Raw genomic sequence first — 22238 nt, 5'->3', positions numbered from 1 at the left:
ATTGCCTTCAACAGTTAATTCAGACAATTTTCAAAGTCAATTTTTCAAACTGACTATATTTGTTGGAACTGAACAGTGGTATACACCAAAATCAGCATAGTTTGTATCTTATTCTATTGCAAAATGACCTTTTCAATGATCTTATCAATCTGCTGTTAAGTGAAAGGCACTTTGGTCACAGGTGACATGACTGGATAAACAAGATTAATGGTATACCACAGTGAAGTGTTGAGATAACATGCATATAAAGCATACTGGTAGTAAATAGTTTCTCGTTGTTAAATGAGTTAACTCAAATAATGTCCATCCTATGAAGTGTGTATAATGAACACAAATATAATATATATGTAAATAGTAACATTCTAAAACAGCTCAAGGGGGAACAAAGACAGAAAAATAAAAATTTAAAAAAAAGAAAGGAAAATGTGAACGTCGCTGCTCAGACTGCTCAGTGTTCACATAGTTGCATATGGTGTGGCTGCTCCAAAGTCATAAGGAACTGTAATCAACAAAATATTGAGAAACATATAAATTTTCAGAAAAAAATTAATTACAGGTTTTCAAGAAATACAATGAGGAAGAGTATGCAACTTCCATGGCCAATGTTCAACATCCCAACAAGATATATCATTTAGACATACATTTTGTAATCTATAAAGTTTGATGTGTTTAAGGGTCATTAATATTTGCCTGGCAGTTTCTTATAAATTTGGTAACATTTTGAAAACCTGACAACACTTTTGATTGACCTCAACTAATATAGCAAATGTACCTTCAGTACACATGGTCTTATTCTTGTATTTTTCAAGGGTCTCCAAGTAAAATTTTTCCTTGTTCACAACATTTTTGCGTCTAAAGTAGGATTTCCTTCACATGTTCATGTTTTTATGTTATTTTCAAGGTTTCAGTTTTGTTAGATTTTTGAAAACATACAATCTGGAGATGGAAGCTAAAGTTCTTTAAATATGTGCACTTTATTCATCTAGCCAAGCATTTACAACTATAATATCACCTTACAAATATTGCAATTTTATTCAATGAATCCATCATTCTTTTTGCCATTCACTTGGGGTTTTAATAATTCAACAAATTTCAAGAAGTCGATTCTGTATCAGAAACAGTTAATATGGTAAGGGTATTAACACTCTTAGGAAAACCAGCTTTATCAAAAGAATATTTTCCAAGTTTTCTTTTACCTGTCTTCAAATGATAATTAAGTCTGCAATGCTTACTATAAAGCATAATCTGTACCTGGAAAATTACATGATTTCCAGGCAAAACTAAAGCAAAAAGTAGACAACCTGATTCAGAATCAATGAAAATGTTTATGTAGTATGCGAGTAATTTTTCAGTCCAGAGTTCAACATTCCAGGATTACTGTAACTTATGATTCAATTCACCACAAGATTTGTAAATGTGTTTAAAATCTGAAAATTAAATAATAATTTCAAATCCTATTTAAGAAAATTTATATCCTTTGAATAGTTGCAATGATTCAATCACTATATTTATAAAGCTGGAATGTTCTCTGTACTTATGCAGTTGTGTCATGAAGAAGCGAAAGAAAAGTAGAGATACAGTAGAACTATGGAAGTCTGAAACTTCATTTCCAAATTTTACAATTTATAAAATCATTTCAACAAGAGAAATTCAGACTATCATTCCAGTGCCATTTTCCTTGTCAGACAGACTGCCATAGAAAAAGTATGGCACCTTTTGGGATTGTCAAGTGTTTCCAGTCTTGAATCTAGATGAAAATTGCCGAATATAACTTTTGCAACAAGATGTTTTTATCATCATATGAAGAATAAGTGATCATGTAAATCATGATAATCAAGCTCAAGTTTCACAGAAGAAATTACTGAACAGTTCCAAAATTCAGACTCCTCATTATACAAGTGCTCTTGACCTTTAACAGTTCTGAGTACCAGGTACTTAGACAACAATGCTATATACCTTGTAGAATTGAGAGTAACTGATTAGGGAAATGTTTCATGAGACACTACCTAGCTTTGTGGCATCATTGAAGCCATCTATGATTTTCTATAAAAAGTAAAACTGATCTTGACACCCAATTATGTAATGTCATAGCTGACCTTTGTGTCAAGTTTTATCAAATCCTTAAGAGATGAGATTACTGTAGACAAGTATCTAAATGATTTTCTTTGAATAATAAATGTCCCATTAATCTGAAGGAAAATGTCTTCTGGAAAATGCTTTTTAAAATATGGCTATTCATTTAAACAATTCAGATAAATGTAGATGAATATTAGTTTGTTTCTAATGGAAAAGAAGAAATCAGACTGAAATTGAAAAGTAATAATGTGGCTCCACTTATCAAGCATGCAGCTGACAAATCTTACTCTGTGTTGGTAGTGGTGGAGGTGGCATCTTTCCGTGAGCTACCACATACGAGGGTGGAGCACTGGTCACTACTGGCATGGAGGAGGCATATGTGAGAGCTGACGCACCATTAGTCAGGGGATAAGAAGGTCCAATAGGTCTTCCCTGATACAGGTTGGGAGCGAGATTGGCAACCTCAGAACCTGCGTGGGAGTTGTGATATATTGCTAGTATGGCAGCACACAGTCTTAGGTGATATCAAAACTTGTGCATGCATTTGGATAGTTGTGGATCATGAGGGCACATCAATAACCCTCCCACCGCCATTATTTTATCTTGGCCATTGGCCTAATTCTAATGTGAACATATTTTAACTAAACTGATAGAGATACGTCAATCTAACGATTCCTCTATGGTTGATTATCAAAAACCACACATGTTCTTTAACATTCCGTTTTGCTTCTCCTTCCTGGTTCAGATAATACTTTAAATCTTTAAAAATCGATTGGGCTTGCCAAGTCAAACATTTGAAGGCCTGATTTATTACTTAGGCTGACACAAAGAAGCTACATTCAATCCTTGATGCAACCTTCCCTTTACACACGTTGATTTGAGAACCCATGCTAGTTCCACCACTGATCTTGCAGCAAAAACATGCACAAACTTGAAAGATCAAATAAAGATATTAAAAAAAAAAAAAAACGTATAGAAATTATCAACAAGCAAATGCACTAAAAACTAAACCTGACACCATCAAACCTTAATGTCATATGTAATTAAAGACTTATATTGCAAACGTTTTAGAATTCCATATCTGTTCATATGAGTTGATCAAAGACTACTAATTATGTTACTTAAAAAAATAAATATACCTAAGTGAATAAAATGAAAACCAAATAAGTTTTCTACAAAAAAAGGAAACTAAGAAATTAAATTAGAAATTTGAATATTATGTTTATTTTTACATTTTATTTTTAAAATTATTATTTCTTTTTTCACCACAACTTCAAGCTTAGTTGAAAGTTCTAGATAAATACTATTAAATGCTATGTACTATTTTTCTGTAGATTTATACTCTGGAGAAATACGAAGCTGAAGCTCACATCACAACACATCAGATGAAATGAATATGAAATAATGAATGATTTGAAAATGACCAATATCTTCATATAGCACTATGATGTATGTAAGTGCACAACATCTCCAACATCAATCTTTATCAACTTTCATCAACAATTATACTGAGGTAAACTCTTTGGCCCATAAACATCTATTCCTCTGCAGCAATATCACTGATTAATGTTACTTGATTATTCTTTCATAGGCCAACTCCCTGACCTCGAGTCAGAATTTGTATGCTGACCCCTTCGTTTTTCCATATTGCAGCATCCAATATATCTACTGGTATGCTGATTTCAGTTTTCTGGTTGGAGATATTGCGTGGCTCTAATATAAGTAGTACACACCATCTTTCATAACTTCATATCAAGTATTTCTAAAATTAACTTTACCTAACATTAAGCTACAGAAATGTATACAAGGACTAGCAGCACTATATCAAACCTTGGCACACTTAAGCAAAATCCTGACAAAAGGTCAACCAATGCAAAGTTTACTTTATAAATATCCACTATCACATATTTAGGTTTTAGATAGTAAATAGTGGATACTATAGGTGATAATAATCATACCCAATCAAGAGGACCTACAAGCACACTGATCAGTGACCTAAAATCAAACCTGTCACTTTATAAATGAATCTAAACAAACCTTCAAAAGGCATCCCTAGTTGTGACATAACAAATTCTGCAGCAAAATTCTTGGCCTCCTCCACATTTCTGCAGAGTTTGTTGGGCTGGAAAGGAGTTGCTCCAATGGCTGGAATAGTAACCTGTTAAAACAAACACATCAATTGATTATACAGTATTACTTGTGAGGAAAATGTTTCTTTTATCCATTACTTACAATCTATCATTGCCTTTGGTCTTTTTTGTACAAACCATTAAAAGCACTGTTGATAACGGATGGTATTAATATTCACTTTTTTTCCATTAAAAGATATTTAAAATAATAATAGAAGATTGAAATACATTTTTTTTTATTCATATGGTTTCCATCAAAACACAATCAATCAGAAAGTAGTTTCTTCCTTAAAGAAATTTTCTTTCTTTTCTAAGAACATCATAAAATATCTTTTTTGTTTTTTAAATACTGAAACATGCTTTGAAAAAAGAACAATGTTTCAATATCATAAGCATCTTTATTCATTTCCACTTCACATTTGTTTGAATCTTCTCTAAAAATTCACATAAGACAACAAAACATACAAACAAAAAAACAAAGTGTCACAAAATGAAAAACAAAAAACACTGAATGACTAAGCATTTGATCTTTTTCATGTATCAAAGTATGAATTCTTTTACCAATACAACACTTCTACATTTTTGTAATATAAGATATTTTGTAATTAAATGTGCAATGAACCTAAGCCTTAATTTTCACTAGAAACACATTTGTATTCAGCTTAGCATCAAGTAAAATTGAGAGATCTCCCATGAAAATGAGGTAGACCAGAAACAAGCTTATCCATGCAGTCACATGTAGGTGCATGCCAGTGAATACTAGGACAAGTGACCGTCTTACAGATAACAGCCAATATGTGGTAGGATATTGACAGACAAGTCCTGATATCAAGCTTAAACATTCCAGGTGTGTAAAACAGGTAAAAGGCAAGGTGTGTTGATCTTACAAGATAAAGTGTCCTAGTTTCTCTCCACTACAATATCATATAGCAAAATATATAAAAGCAAAGCAAAAGCCTCTTCAAAACAATCGCAGATCAACTTGATGATTTATACCTGTGCATCAACTTTGTTACAGTATATTGTGACATTATTTTTCCTTCTTGTTAGTAAGCTTTTGTATTGATCATTAATTTTATTTCAAGCATCAATCTGTAAGAGTGACAATGATGTATCACTTTAACAAATCTGTCAAATAATTGGACACCATGCACAATGTTGCAAAACTTTTCATTATAGGAATTAGTGTCCTTTTGTATAACTGTGTTCATTATAAATAGAAATGTGATAACATAATGATTATCCCTGATTACTAAAGAGTTCAAGCAAATAATTTAAGAATCTTGTTTCAAGGTTATAGTTTAATCTGCTGGGACAATGTTTAACACAGCATCACACTGCTGACCTCTGCTGATAACCCAATTCTTTTCCTGACAGGTAGTCTTTCCCTGACAGGTCTCTTCACCTAATATGTAAATCCTCTTATCTCCCAAAAGCCAGCAACTAATCTTTATCTCTGACATAGATGCACCACTTGAAACAAAATTGTTTTTATGAAAAATGCTACCAATGATCATGTCTCACATGTACCTTTATCTATTGATAATCAGTATCAAAGTGTCAGTACCATAACTAACTTAGGCTACACACATCAGGGATAACCAGGTATAGAGATGTATTATTTGTAATATATTTATTCTTGCAATACTTTGACAGGGCTCTCGATCTGCCAGATTTTGGGCCGAATACCCAACGCAAAATAGTATCTTTTTTTCCCAATTTAGACTCGAAGTTTTCCCAATTCTAAGGAAAACACCATTATTTTTCCCAATTCTAAGGGCCCCGGGCCCCAGTCCCAAAATGGGGTGTGAGAGCCCTGTTTGATTATACTGAAATAGTTTTCTTAATGGAGGTTACTTTACTGTAAATTTCATGTAATTATGATTGTTTTCTTCCACTGAAAAATTCTGATGTAAATTTCAGTACAAGTAATATTTCGGAAATGAAAAGCAAAACACTTCAGCATTGATTTTTGATGGAATTAACTAATGCAATATCTTTATACACTAAGACATTTCTGTTATAAATAAAAGATGATGACAGCAGGTAAGAAACTTATGAAACATTGGATTTTGAACCAGCTCAAAACAAACAATAGCCCAATCAACTACCTTGTACATCTTCTATCCAGAGAGTGCTGAGGACAATACAAGATATGCTTTACTACAAGGGCTGATTGACAAGTTGTTAGCCTCATATTTCAGGGTTTGACTTTTGGCAAGTATATTGCATTATTTTTCTACAGAATCCCCTTCAGTATCTACACACTTTTGCCACCAATGTTTAAGGACCTCAATGCAAATTTTAAAGAAGTCCTTGTGGGTACAGAAAATGGCCTTTTTCAATACAGAGATAGATGAGAGTCTGATGGAGCAAGATCTGGTGAATAAGGTGGATGTTCAACCAATTCAAAGCCAAAATTGTTAATGACAGCCATGGCAATGACCGACTTGTGAACAGGGACATATTTTATATTTATATTTTCTCTTAACTCCCTAAAAAGTGATGCATAATATGTGCCATCTTGCAAGATCTTCCATAAGAATGGAATGTATACTTTCCTATGAAATCTCTCTTGTACTGGCTATATATCTCTCTCTGTAAATTGACTGTCAAGCATAACAATATCATGGTCTTTATTGACCATTTCTGGGGTTGCAACAGGGAATGTCCGTCATTCAGGGAAAAAAATAAGAACAATATGTAAGAATGAATTATTTCCTGTTATACATATTCTGATGCCTGTACTGGAAAAAGTAGTGCAGCATACAGTTTTTTGCTTTTAATCTACTTTCTAGGATCAGACCTTTGAAAAAATCATCATCAGAAAAAAAGTTTAATAATGGAATTTTTTTACTTCTCAGAGGATTCCACCACCCACTTTTTCACTATAGCATATGAAAGGGCACCATTCCCTAGTGTTGATACCATATCAGTATGGATATCCTTAGGTGCTAGACCTTTCTTGTGCAAATATTGAATCACTGCACTTTCAGCGATTTTTCTCCATTTTGCAAAAGTCACTTGCCTTGTTTACTTTAGAGTGCTACATCTTTTACATAAACTAACCAAATGACACCAGTCATCACGTACACAGCCCTAAATAGTCAGAGAATAGTATGGCTGAAAAAGGACATCTGTGCTTAACTTCTTCAATACAAGGCTCACAACTTATCAATCAGTCTTCTTACATTACTATTGTGAACTTTGTATGCCATAATGTCTATCTATGATAAAATCCTTCTGGATACAGACTTTGTCTTTTTATGATAAAATCCTTCAGACGTCAGCCTTAATGTACAACTAAGGGGATGTTACATCTCTATTTCCAATTATGATTATCTTGGATATTGTTTGACAAAAAAGCAAGAAATTTTTAGCCAAACATCAAGCTAAAAATATGCTCAGGGTTCAGAGTAAATCTCTTGAGCCATTCTCAAGTTGGAGCTGGTTATCGAAGATCAACATGTTTTAATTTTAAGGACAATGATAAATGTGTGACCATATTTCATATGCTAAAACCAAGTAAGCAAAAAGCACTTTCAACATTCTCAGTTTTCATTACAGCTTAGCTGCTAGTATCAGAATCCATTCAATAGATCTAATGTGCTACCGTAACACCAATCACAAGTTCATGCAAAAGCACAGGCAAAACATGAAACTGCAAAGCATGCATTAAAAACATTACAGAAAACCTCCTGTCACTTCGAATAGGCATATAGTTTAAACACATGATTTTTTCAATAAAAACAATAATTTTCTGTCTAGTGATAGTTCAAATCCTTGCTAGTTTGTTTCACAAGGCTGCACATATTACTATTACATAAAGGCATTGGCTTCACAATAATCATTCCATGTGGTTACTCTTCACATTGACATTAAACACTATGGGTAGGAAACTGTAAAATAACCATCATAAGCGATTGATATTCAGATTAAACACATACATCAGTAAATAGGCCTATATATGCACTATGGGATGCCCCCCCCCCCCCTCCCCCCTCCACCTCCAGAAAGTGTTTTTTCAAAGAACAACATTGTTTCACATTACATTTTGGTAAGATAATCACGTCAAGACTGTCCCAATATTTGTAAGATTCATAAAGATTTTAACAAACATTAATCTGTGGTCATATGAGGTCTAAATCCACTCTGCATACTGATATGTCAATGCTAACTTCAGCCAATACACTAGAAGAAATGTGTTTTTTAAGGGCATGTTTCTTCGATAGTGTATCCATAACTATATGAAGATAAAAATGAAACTGGTTTTTTCTTTACAGTCCATTAATATGTTTTGCTGTACAGTAAGTGTCAACCCCTCAGTAAAATTGCCATTTCCAACCAGTTTTCTGCCCTGCTTGGACATTTTCAGACACTTCTTCCTAATTTTGGGCAATGCTGACCCTGATAGTTCAAACTGATTTATTTCCACAAGCATAATTTCGTATAATTTGAACAGGTTCAATAATATTTAATTAATTTTGTTCGAAATGACTGAAAGTTTACCATACCAGGAAATCGTGTTTGAAAAGAAACATTCTTTTCCAGCTTCTTGTCATCAACAACACAACACACATACACATTAACTATATTCTATAAGCTTTTATCGAGAAAGCAATTTTGGCCTGGATGCATGATTGAACTAATCATATATCAGAGCCCTGAATTTCAAAACTTTTCATCAATGATGATTTCATCAAAGCACAGTACACGACAGTGTTATTTGTAGTACCAGAGGTATATTCCACAAGGTATCAAAATATTAATACAAAAGCTTTTGTAAAGGTAGGCTATCATCAGGTTGTATGAAATATTGATCAGCTCAAGGCAAACATGATTCTTTTTCTACAAAATGATAAAAAAAAAAAAAAAAAAAGCCAATAAAATCAAAATGAACCCTGAAAACAAACACTTGGAACAACAAGGCTCTGCATCAGGACAGTTACTAAACTAAATATATTATAATAGACACTTAACCTTATATAAAAACAGCTGCATTTCTGCATTCATTGCAGAATGTAGTTGATATGTAGGGGTGCCCCAAGCATTCTTCTGACAAATCTCCTCCAGGACCTGTAATAGTCAACAACCATTCATCTCTTGAACCGAACAGCATAATATGCAAAAGCAAATCTGAACAGATTCTAGCATTTCAATGCAGATGTTTCTTGTTAATAATCATGAACACTCTACTGACAAGTACACTTTTAACTATAAAAAATTATAGTAAATACAAGTTTTATTTCATCAATTGAGAGTTTTATTAATTCTCAGAAGAAATTTTAATTTTAAATGACAGATGGAGCATAACTTTGGCGAAATTTTTACAAGAGGAACTTCACATGTAAAGTTTTGTAAAAATGAGGTACAGAGTATTATGTTTGTGAAATGCCTTAGCAAAGTGATGCTCCATTGCCCAATAACAAGATCTTATTCTTTTGGCATACCTTTCATCAAATGTGAGTAACAGTATTTCCTGAGGTACGTTTTACAAAATAATGCATTAACCATTGACTGAATATCACAAAACATTTTGCCCTTATCCAAATTCAATACCCAGTTTGATAAAAGTATTAATAAATTGATCACTGATAATTCTGTAATTTGCTACTGCATGTAAATGAGCACAGTATATTTTTTCAATAGCAAATCAGAGTCTTGAATGCTGCTCTACAAGATGGGAAGACACTATTAGAAGCCATGCATTGCAAGATGCCTTTTTCAGAAGTATGATTCAGCGCTTATGATCTATCTTATCATGGTCCTTTTGGAAACTAACCTTGTATCTTCAAATTTGGGAAATAACAAACAAACTTTCACAGACTAATGTCTATGCCAGATGATGGTGACATCATTTTAATGCATTTTCTGAAATCTTGACCACTAATTTTTTCAATGAATTCTAAACTTGGCTTTCTCTGGGAACTTTATGGGTCTGACAGTGCAGTCACAATACTGATTATCTAATTCTTGAAATAATTCCAAATATTATTTTGAAGAACTTGCATCCCAATCAGTCAAATACAACAAAAAAAAAAAAAAATAGTAAAAGTCAAAATAGCCCCATTGCAAAGCAATCCTACTTTATTTTTTACATCAATAAGCCAGGAATGGTAACACTAATAATTTTCTTTTTTCAATTTCTTATCACCTTTTATAATTTGAAAGTTATTTCAGAAACACCATGCAACCAAACAGCCATAAATTCAACCAATTGAAAATAACATTTTTTTTATTATCAAACGTGGTAATTGGTACCAATATATATCAATTGGTCCTTTAGTAAACTCCAAATTGAATACATAAACTGGGAGTATATATCTTGTAGTTGCCTGAAATAAATACTTAAATACTAAGCCGGTTAACTTTTTACATTTCTACAGTGCTTTCACAGCTCTACAGGCAGATATTGGTAAATGCAATAATACCTGAACTGGTGTTTTGACAGTTTGAGGTTTAAGTGTGACAGGGTTAGTGGGTGTCAATTCCATGCCAGGCAAAATGTCGTAAAGACGGTCCTACAGACAGGAGTGAAAAGTCAAGTCAATTTCAATAGAAAGTTTGCAGGTTTGCAGTTACCATTTGCCATTTTCACATATATAGGAATTGTCATAATATTCTATCTTATCAACACAATTAAGAACTGAAGAAAGTGATAAAACCATTAACCAATGTCATTTTAAATGCATAACAAAGAAAACAATATATTATAAATTTTGGTTAAGTTGGTTAAGCAATAAAAATTTCAAATTAACAACATGCAAATAAGAACAAGAGAAAGAAGAACAAAATGTTAATTGTGCATCCTTTCATCCAAACAAGCTAGTGTACAATGCCATTGTTACTATCACAAGTTGATTATAATCATAAAAAAAACAATTTGTTTTCCTTTTCATTACTTCTGAAATTATTTGTACAGTGATGTACAGCAGCCTGAAAAGATTCAGAATTTGTCAATACTTTTGTGTTTTTTCTTTCAAATATAAAGCAAATTATTATCTTTGCAATAACTGTGAATGTGCGAAGATACACCTAAGTAGAGAAACAAAATTCTAAAAGAAGGCACAAGAATATATCAACTCAGTAATTGACAGAGATCATGCATTTTAGATTGGTTAATTGAATATGTAGAAACTCACCTCAGTAGCATATTTCCTGTAAGTTCCCCTCCCTAAGAAGTTGTATCCTCCATGTGTGCTTCCTCCTCGCATGCCTGCTGAACCTCGTCCACGCCCTCGCAGTGCACCACGTATCCCTACAGCAGTACGACCCTGAAATCCTGCCCCCCTATAAAGAAAACAAAATGAAATTCACATTTACTTTTGTGAAAAAAGTATACAGTATTTCACAGTATAGAAGCAATAGAGTTTACAATTTCCAAATGTTTATATTTCAATTCCCCACCTCCCCCCCGCCCCTCTGAGATTTAACTAAAGATTAACATGACATTCATAATTACTAGTAAGGAATTCTCATTTGAAGATGTGGGGAAAAAAATGTTTTTGATCACCAATGGAGGTTATATTTTGACTAGAACACATCTCTTTAAAGGGAAATACAGAAAACCAAGCATACCTCCCTCCTGCACCAACTGTTCCAGAATAGGCCTGACCATACATAGCATTTGTTGCAGCAGCCTCTCCAAATACATTGAATTGAGCATAAGCCTGCAAGGTACAAAACTTACCACATATAACAACATATTATGAAAAAGGTGGAACATAGGTTGCTGGATTTTGTAACCTTACAGTAAAAAAGAAGATTTAATTATTGCCAGAATAGGGCCAAAATGATGACTTTAAATATTTATATATAGACAAGAAAAGCACTAATAATATGCTTCAAAAGGTACAAAAAAGTTACTGATGTACATGTATATATATATATATATATTGGTTATAATTCATTATGGTCACTCATCTTCACATGATCTTGAATTCAAAAAAAAAGAAATTTGTGAACCATAAACTAAAATATTCCAACAAAGAAATAAAAAGTTGTGAACAAAATGAGAAACATTAACAAGTGAACAGTAATTTCATTATGTCTGACAATGTTTTCATTATTTCACTCATGTGACAAGCTCATATACTTGACAAAATCTGAAACGCTCATTTGTATGGCACTTGACCTCTATGCTGATATATCCCCTTTATTCTGGCTAATATACTCAAGGAATAAAGAAACGTAGGGTAGACTTTGAATATGAATCTAGACAAGACCTCGAGTATAATGTTCAATATTTTTATGCAAGAATGAATATTAATCAATACAGAACTGCAAAATCAACCATTTGTATCTTGTAAGTGATTTAGGAGTAATTGAAGGGAATTGAAAGAGAACTCTGTAATCTGAAATTGAAATGGATTTATTGTGTGAGCTGGCTAGTCATTACTGGGTATGTCCCCAATTCGCTTTCTCCACAGCCCTGATTCTCCTATGAATGGAGTTCATGAGAGAGTTTATCCTCCTCATTGGGATGTTTGCCCATTCTTCTCAGTTGGGCCAGAGTAACAGGGAGGCAGGCGTCTTTGAACCTGTCTATCCAGCTAGTTCCACAAGTGCTCAATAGGTTGGGGCTGTATGGCAGTCAGTCCAGAGGGTGGACATTGTTGTTAGTGATAAAGTCGCAACAGATCCTCACTACATGAAGCCAAACATTATCCTGCAGGAATGTGAAGTTGTTTTACTGCAAGAATGGGACAATATGGGGTCGAAGGATCTCATCTCTATACCTAGCGGCAGTTAAATTGTCTGTACCACAACAAGTGATGATTTAACTCCATGTGAAATTCCTCCCCACATCATAACCAATCCATCCTCAAACCTATCCGTCTCTACTACCCAGCAGTTGGCAAAACATTCTCCACAACATCAGTATACACGAAGTTGACCATCTGCACGAAACAGGGTGAACCAGGACTCATCAGTAAACAGACCCGCCTTCACTGCCTCAATGGGAATATTCTGGTGGCATACAACACTTGCGAGGCGCAGTGGTAAGGGGTAGACCTAATAATGGGTGACATTCCCGAACACTTCTTGCACTCATTTCCTTACAGTTTTTGCATGAATAGGATAGTATTGAGTACCTATGGTACGAAGGGCAGATTCATTGGCAGTAAGGTGCCGATTGCGCAAGTGCCTAAGATGGAAAAAACCTCTCCTGACGTTGTGATATCACGCAGGGACGCCCAGACCTAGCAACCCGCCCAGTTCCCTTTAGATGTCTAACAAGACTTTCTATGGTGCAAATATGGACATCGAAATGTCTGGCAACCTGTATTTGCCTTTGACCTTGCATAATCATCGCAATGGTCTGACCCCTCTGAAGTTCTGTCAGCTATGCCATTGTTTAATGCTATCAGCAAAATAATCAAACTATTGGAAAATAATGTGTCTCTATGAAGACTGCCTTAAGGTATGATGAACAGCGCAACTCAATGTCACAACACTGCTGTGCACGAGATTTTCCCGGGTTTTTTTTTATACAGGACCATATGCACTGTAACCTAGAGAGTTGCGTGACTAATTTTCATTGTTTTGAACAATGCGTTCACAAGATATTGCAAATAATGTCACCCTGCATTTATTTATCCCTTAAGTATACAAAATAGTTAATGGTTTTTTTAATTATGAACACAAAAGGGTTTTTTTCAAACATATTCAATATATTTTTAATAGATTCATCTTTTCGACTTCTTCAGCAGATTAGGGTCATTAATTTGAAAACTCCATCCAAGACCACATTCATGGTAAAAAACTAAGTGAATAGGTTTGTCATTATAGTCCCGATAGTGAATCAATTAAATTAATCTGAAGAAATTTTGATAGCAATTCATTCAAATATATTAGTGTAAACAATAGTTTATTCAATGATAAGCATTTAAATACAGACAGGTACATTTAGTCTTATGGGATGGGAAAACAACTTATATTTATTCCTTTCCCTTATATATATTCCCAAATATATTACTAATGAAATAGTTCTCCCTGTCATTTAATTTTCAAAAGAAATTTTGTTTTAAGAAAATGTTATCAGGGGAAAGCAAAATAGCATAAGCTGGGTGAACTAGAATTGCTTGCAAGGAAGATACCAAAAAGCTTGTTCTATGACATCATACACAATATAATTTTCTTGAAAATCTTTGAATCTGAATTAGCCTTTGTTTGCCACACAAAGTTTGACACTGTATACAGATATATTCTAAATAGCATTGTGAGAATTTGCGACATATATCAAATATGTAGATCTATCCACTATAACTATACTTGAATACCAGTATAAACAAATATGAGCTGGTGTTAGTAAGGAACTCATATCTGCAAAACGTGTTCATTTTACTTGACAAACCAAAGCTTTGCCATTGCCTAAGATAATAAACAAAGCTCTGCCATTGCCTAAGTTAATAAATAAATAAATGAAATATCTCACTAGCCAGGTCCATATATTTTTGTACTAACAATAATAAAAAACTATGATAATCATCAACAATTTCAGAACATTCTATAAACAAAAATCAACAAACTTTATACAAAACAACAACATAATGGAAAAAGAGTAAATAACCTGATGTAGGTATTGCATTGAACAATCACCATCTTCTGCACCATCCTAATAAAGCAACAAGCTTTAACAATTCAAAAACCATAACATAATATTTTGGATTATAGTGAATATCTTAATATATTACAACAAAAGATATAGCTAAACATGAATTACACTTTTGCATGCAGACTAATTTCAAGGAGAATTTTATTAAAACGTTAGGTTATCAGTTATTAAGTATTAGATGGTCCGAGGACTTTGCTGATGCAACATGACAAAATTTCCAGAAATGTTAAATACATATTACCTAAAATAGTGATGTATCACTTTTAAGCGAAATAAAAAAAATAAACATTAATGTGAAAACAGGAAACATCAAAGAAATTCATCTGCATTTCAATTGTGTTGTCTTTTTGCTGATACAGATGCTGTAAAGCAATATTTCATTTGTAACTAACATATCAACCAAAAGCAAATTTCTAGCTGTATGCATGAGTGAAACCATTCTCACCAGGGATTACATCATGCTAAAGGTTTGATGACCATGCCAAATTACGATTGCCTCTCTTAAATTTTGGAAGCCAAATCCACAATAACCACCTTTTCTTATTCTGATCAGTCCCAAAATCAAACAGGCACAACTAGGGACCAATGGAAACCTACAATCTAACTTCTCCAGAGATAGTAAATACAAAATTGTTCAAGGACAGACAGATGACAGCTGAACTACAGACATAGCGTAATTTGAAAAGTGTAACATCTGATGGTGGTCAGCTAATAAATAGCAGATGGTTCACCAAGAGAAAAACACATTACCTCTTGCATAGCAGTTTTCCCTCGAGCATACATCCTGTAGTCATTTTTGTCCACTGGTTTTGCAAGTACAACTTCAAGGCATGATCCTTCTAAACTGCTCCCTTCATTCAAACAAATATTACACATATTTCAAACCATTTCAGTATGTAGATTATATAAAAAATTTCAACATTTTTTCTAGGAACTATAAAATACATCTAACTGTATATATCATATTGCTATAACCTGTGGTGTCATTTATCAGGTATAATTTTTTTTGAGAAAAAAATAAAAATTCATACAAAATATGAAAACATGCAAATAATGCAAGTGATATTTCATTCTGGTATCAAAGTGAACCATTATTAAGCATAAGACAGGGTCAATTATACTAGTTGTATAATCAGAATGGACAGTAAAGTAAAAATTTTGTTCTTTGTTCAAGAACAGCTTGCCACAAACACTTTAATCTAGGATCCAACAACAATTATAAAATGGCTTTACCATTAGTAGCCTTTATGGCCTTCAGAGCATCACCCCTGTCTTTAAAATGTACAAATGCATAGTCTCGCATTTTCTTCACCCTCTCAATGCTGTTTTCATTACCACATGCTTTTGCAAAATACTGCTGAATAGTTTCTTCTGTTGTATTAAGCATGAGGTTCCTCACATAAAGAATCCGAACCTAGAAAATAAGAGAATTTGCAATGATACATCAATTAATACTTGTTTTGTCACTATACATGTTCCAATAACCCTAAAATCAAAATAAGTAAGATGCCAGTTACCAGGTATCAAGAAGTCGTACATGCCCTAATTCTTAAACTGACAAAAATTTGCTGAAAATTAGCCATAACTCTTAATCTAATCTCATTATTTTATCTCATAATAATTTCTAGCTCTTTTTTCTTCCCCCAAATCTGCATATATACATGATTAAATATGAAATGGTACACTTTTGAAGTTGCTGAAATTTGTAGTATTGTATCAAGAAAGGTTATGCTATTGTAGCAAAAATTTATACAAATGTTTGTCTATGTCTTTTTTTCTGACAATTTTCCAACTTTATGTAGAAAATGTTTGATGAGCCAGGACTGAATAGAATGGGAACATCCCTGGATATGTAAGCATACTATGAAACTCAAAAGCATCCTAGCTCTTATTACAGACCTAGAGGATTTTCTCCTTCAAAACCAGTGCATCCTGGCAAATCTAAGGATGTACCCAACCTTTTGGAAAGTAATTTACTAATGCTTTAATGACTTTTTTCTTGCTGTATGCACTACATTTATCTGTGAATTTCAAATTTTGTTCCACTTAATGCCATAAGATTATCTTTTGGCAAATTTACCAGTTACATGCATGTATCGTGGTCATAATTAAAGACTACTGTATTTTGTAGTGCTTTACATCTATCAGGGATTACTCTGATGAAAGATCTAGGAATTTTTATCTATGTTTTTGCTGAAGTATTGAATTTCCAAAAAATGTGCAAAAATTACATTGGATTCCCCTTTCTCCAAAACCCTGAAGTCCTTCCATAACATTTATGGCCCCAAATTACACTTGTATATGTCAGGCAGTAATGGGATTGAGTGCAGCATAATGATACCAGGTAACTCTGCAAAGCTGGCACTCATTACCAGCTCCAAAATTCTAACTGAAAACAATTGGCTGGCAATAGTTTATTCAATTGATCAGGGTTTTGAAGCATTGCAAATATGAACTGTAAACCAACTTTCTTTCAAGAATTAAATTGCCATGAATTAAAACAAAAAAAGAAGACCAATTTTCATAATTGCTTTATAATCGTGATTATTTATCTTATGAGCGGTCACATTGCTGTCTAAACAAAATCAAAAGATGCCTGATAGATTTGAAAGTTAATTAGACTGGTCTATAACTCTGGGTAAGAAGATGTCAAATGTCTGGTCACTACTGACCCATGTCCTTCAAATAGTCTATGGTATAAAGCTCACCAGTTTTGGCCAAATCAGTGACTGGATATGGGCTTTGGGTTCCCTTAGGAGATTAAACAAAGACTGACTGTACTTCGAATTTTACAATGATGGCTAAGAATTCATGAAAGTAAACTGCCGTGACCTTGTTGTATTAATGAAATTACAAATAAAAGTAAATGCAAAAAACTAGTTTACAGATATCATAAAAGAAATAAACAGACATTTTCAACATCAGCATGATGCTAGCACGATACTTTTTCTTTTTTCACAAAACAACTTCCTATTGTGTTAATCAGTTTCCATTTCGTTAAAATACAGACTAGATCGTTCAGGGTTATTTCAATTGTTTTGAAATGGCCTGCCAAATCCTCCAATCTGAACCCAATACAACTCATTCGAGAGGTTATCATAAGCATTGAACGAGGAGTGGAACACCATCCCAGCTCACATCATTTGACCATATCCAGGCTCTATGTGCCAATAGTGGTCACATAAGTTACTAACACTATTCTTAGAGACAAGACTACCACGTCTTGTACGTCACATGAAATCACTGAACCATAACAGATTTAGGCCAGCATTTTGCTATCCAAAACCAGACCTCCTACTGAATCATTTGACCCCTCATTTACCATAATTCACTGAAACCTGATAGCTGTCATCAATACTAATCTTAATAACCTTTTCCCATTTGTATATATGCTTTTTGAGTTGGTAACAAAAAGGATTAAAATAATATAAGTCATCTGTGCCTCATTTCATAGATTCACTTAATACACTGTCAGTGGGAAGTATGATTATTAATGATAAACCATAACTTCACAAATATCAGGAAGAAGAGGGTCTACACTAACTCAAGCAAATCGGGGGTTGGATGGAATAGGGGATGTGCACAGGGCAAGTTGTATTTCTTAAGAAAGAAAGAATTTTTTAAACACAACACGACTGAAATTCTTCGCTTGAAAATTAAGCATGGCAGATATAGAAGTTAGTAAGAATTATTCTGGTATTCTATCAATTTTCATACATATGCTTGAAGTAGATTAACATCAGAACTCTGTCCCTATAGAAAGTGACGGAAATTAACTCAAGACATATCTTTCTTCATAATTGAATAAAAGCAATTTATCATATTTTGCCTATTATTGACAGATAATACATAATGCAATGAAAAACTAAATATCACAATATCCAACATGATACTTTTAAGCTGCCATTAAGATTATTCATCTACGAAAACTAAAGTGCCATTGTCTTTTTCATTTCTAATCATCAACAAGACACAGTGTTAATTAATCAAGGCCATGCCATTGCATCAATAGTCCCTTTTCTTGGCTATTCAATCATTGCAATTTTAACTTACTGCTGGTAACGATAGGCTGATTATCATATTTTATAACTGATTGTTGATCGATCATGGTTATTCTGATTTCGATCAGATCAAATTAAATTGAGCACAACCAATCATTAGTAAAAACATGTGAAAGCAACTTCTGTGTTTTTTTAACTCATGTGCTACCCAGAGGAAGGCACTACCGACACTGTTTGGTCAGTATGGCAGACACTTACTACCGATGAAGGGAAGGTGTGAACGACACACTTACTATAGTATTGAACAAAGTATTGATACTATTGTATTGAAGTATTCAAATAATCGAGTCAAGTATACAACGACCTGTGATTGGTCGGGGGCGGATTCTGATTTCTGAATTTGTTCAGGCGGAGTCACCAAGTTACATAACAATTGTAATTGCTGGGAAAATGTCAACGGCAACAGTACAAAATTTTCTACGTCAGATTGACCCAGGGTTGGTGAAATATGCATCTTAATACCTTGCGATATTTAGCTGGTAACGATAGGCTGATTATCATATTTTATAACTGATTGTTGATCGATCATGGTTATTCTGATTTCAATCAGATCAAATTAAATTGAGCACAACCAATCATTAGTAAAAACATGTGAAAGCAACTTCTGTGTTTTTTTAACTCATGTGCTACCCAGAGGAAGGCACTACCGACACTGTTTGGTCAGTATGGCAGACACTTAACCAAATGTATTCGGCAACCAAAAGGTAGCCAAGATGCATGAAAAGCAAAATTCTTCAACACTAGTTATGTCTAAGTATACCAACAAGCTAAATATATAGCAATCCTTGTTTTTGTCACATTTGTTTAGATAGTATTGCAAACAACGAGAATGTGAAAATATTTCAATTAGGTAATGAATAGTAATCGGTTATAATTGGTAAAAGTCACATCGATAGCATCAAATGTCGATAACAGTTGTTGACAAATTGTTTTCAAATGATGTCCAAACACGAACTGCTGGTCCATCTGGCACATTCGGACACATTAGGTTTATCTTATTTGATGTGGTTAAACCTTGTCATGCTAATTTTCTTAATTGATGATTTATGTGCATAGCTAACAGCATTATCACTTGGCAAATCAACTTGATTTGAGTTGTTTCATCAGTCAGCTTCGGTGAAAGTGTTGGATTTTGAAGAAATTAATCTAGCCCATTGTCACACTTAAGATAAATTGAAAAAAATCAAAGCAATTGTAACAGACTTTTTTTACATGGACTTGGAATGGCGGCAGTTGCTAAACACCTGTCATACACTAAATACTAATATATGTTTATTCATTTCATTGTCATAACTGTGTTACATATTAAGTTCTGTTTTGTTCAATTTACTTACTCACTGTAACTTAAGCTGGCAAGATTATGTTTAAAAAAAAACCAAACACACACACACAATTCAAATGACAAATTTACCAATATATAATTATCTTTTTGTTTTTAATGCTGAAGCTAATCCTGAATTGAATTCTGGAGATGCCCTTAATTTCTAAACTTCATCGGAAAAAAACTTCACAAGAAATGAGTCAACCAATAATATTTGAACTGGTCATAAGAATAATTAATGCTTGCATTCATTATTACAATACTTATTCCCGACGTTTTTCACCAAGTTCAAATACATATCGAGGGTAATAAACCAAACATTTCCTCAGTAAAATCACATCATTTGTGCAATGGTTTCAAGAAATGAAATACTGGGTTTCAAAAAACTTTACAAAACCATTGGCAAGTTATATGCAAATTAATAAACCTTTCCTTATGCATTGACAAAGAACTGGTACTTGGGGAGAACAGGTTGATAACTAGTATTGGTGTTCCATCTCTTGACGAGTACAAATTCTTGCCAAAATGCAAGAAAAGTAAATTTATATATTAAACACCGAGAATGGGTACCTGGTGAGATTAAGGTTAGCGAAAGATAGCTTTATAATATGAAAAATCATTTGTCGAAATTCATTGCGCCAAGCTCAGATTAATTCCTGTTGCCTTTAACAAGAATCCATTACAACATGTTTTTAACATATAATTCATATATACATTTTGTGACAAAATGAAGACTTCAATAAGATGCAATGTTTTAAAGACAATGAAAACTTTGAGCCTTGTAATTATGAAAAGTTAACCTAATTTGACTATTATTAACATGATATGGCCTACATACGAAATGAGAGGATATCTGTGTGACTAAATTATGAAATTTACATCTTTTATGACAAACGACACTAACTTTCGACATGGTGTCTTCGTCCACATCTTGTTCTGGTTCAGCCCAGTCTACCGCTATCTGATGTCCCCAAAGCTGAATCCGTCCTGGAATAAGTTTTCTCCTGGCCATGGCAGCTGCTCTGTGACTTTCGTACTCCACAAATGCAAATCCCCTATTTTTAGTCTTGTCCACAACACTTGGATAAACTATCACGTCTGTAACTCCCTCGGTTACCTTTTTCATCTCTTGAAGAATTTCTTCTCTACCTTTCGTTTTTGGAATACCCCCAACGAACAATCTACAATTGTCAACTGAAATACACACACCTAGCAGACGACCCTTTCGGATTTCGAAATTATTCATTTCACGGACACATTTTTGTGCGTCACTTCTGTTTGTGTACATGACAAATGCATAACCTCTGTTGCTTCCTGAAAAATCCATCATTAATCTCAACTCATATATTTTACCTATCTTTTCAAAAACAGGTACAAGTTCATCCTCATAGCAATCGCGGGGAATTTTCCCCACGAAAACTTCACATCCCCGCGAAGGTGCTTGTCCTTCCCATTTTGGTGGGGGTCCATATTTTCTCTGGCCATTTTCCTGCATCATTGGATATCCCGTCTTTTCCATCAGTTTTAACAAGTTAGCCTCATTTGGGGCACCAACGACTCCCTGCTTTTCCTCCATGATGTGTCGTTGTTAGTTAATCAGACCTATCGCCATATGCTTTAGCAGATTATAGCAGACGGTCCTGTTATCTGACCAAGGGTGAAAGGTTGACTGCACATGCGCGCAAGGTACCCCGAAATCTCACGTGCCAGATAACAGTACACCAACTTTCCCGTGGTTGGTGGAGAGTTCGCACACGTGACAACAAGTGACAGTCGGCATTAAGATCAAAGCAAACACTTACCTGTAGATTTATGATAGTTAGCTAAACTTAGTTTACGACTCTACCTTATCGGTGTAGCAGGGTATACCGTAGTTTATGTTTTACTATACTCTACAAGTAATATTTACTTCTAATGAAAGCAATGCAATAACAGGAAATCATATCACACTAATCAGTTTCGTTGATCATCATAGTTAAGATATAATTCATGTATATATCTTCACTAGATGCTATGTTTATAATAGCAGTGTT

General features: G+C 33.8%; 1 protein-coding gene across 1 annotated transcript; it reads right to left on the bottom strand.

The window, feature by feature from the left end:
- Positions 1 to 455: 455 nt before the first annotated feature.
- Positions 456 to 21781, bottom strand: LOC132565710 (APOBEC1 complementation factor-like). Its single transcript, XM_060230410.1, has 11 exons — positions 21110 to 21781; positions 16057 to 16237; positions 15574 to 15674; positions 14779 to 14823; positions 11784 to 11875; positions 11348 to 11495; positions 10637 to 10726; positions 9186 to 9281; positions 4114 to 4234; positions 2364 to 2546; positions 456 to 499 (listed from the first exon to the last, which is right to left on the bottom strand). Exons 1-11 carry the CDS (start codon positions 21779 to 21781, stop codon positions 456 to 458), a joined length of 1773 nt encoding a protein of 590 aa, XP_060086393.1.
- Between the last annotated feature and the right edge of the window lie 457 nt (positions 21782 to 22238).

This window comes from Ylistrum balloti, unplaced genomic scaffold (assembly GCF_031769215.1).
Source record: "Ylistrum balloti isolate Yb309-2 unplaced genomic scaffold, AGI_CSIRO_Ybal_v1 Utg369730, whole genome shotgun sequence".
NCBI classification, from domain to species: domain Eukaryota; kingdom Metazoa; phylum Mollusca; class Bivalvia; order Pectinida; family Pectinidae; genus Ylistrum; species Ylistrum balloti.
This window is presented reverse-complemented; position numbering and strand designations above follow the sequence as displayed.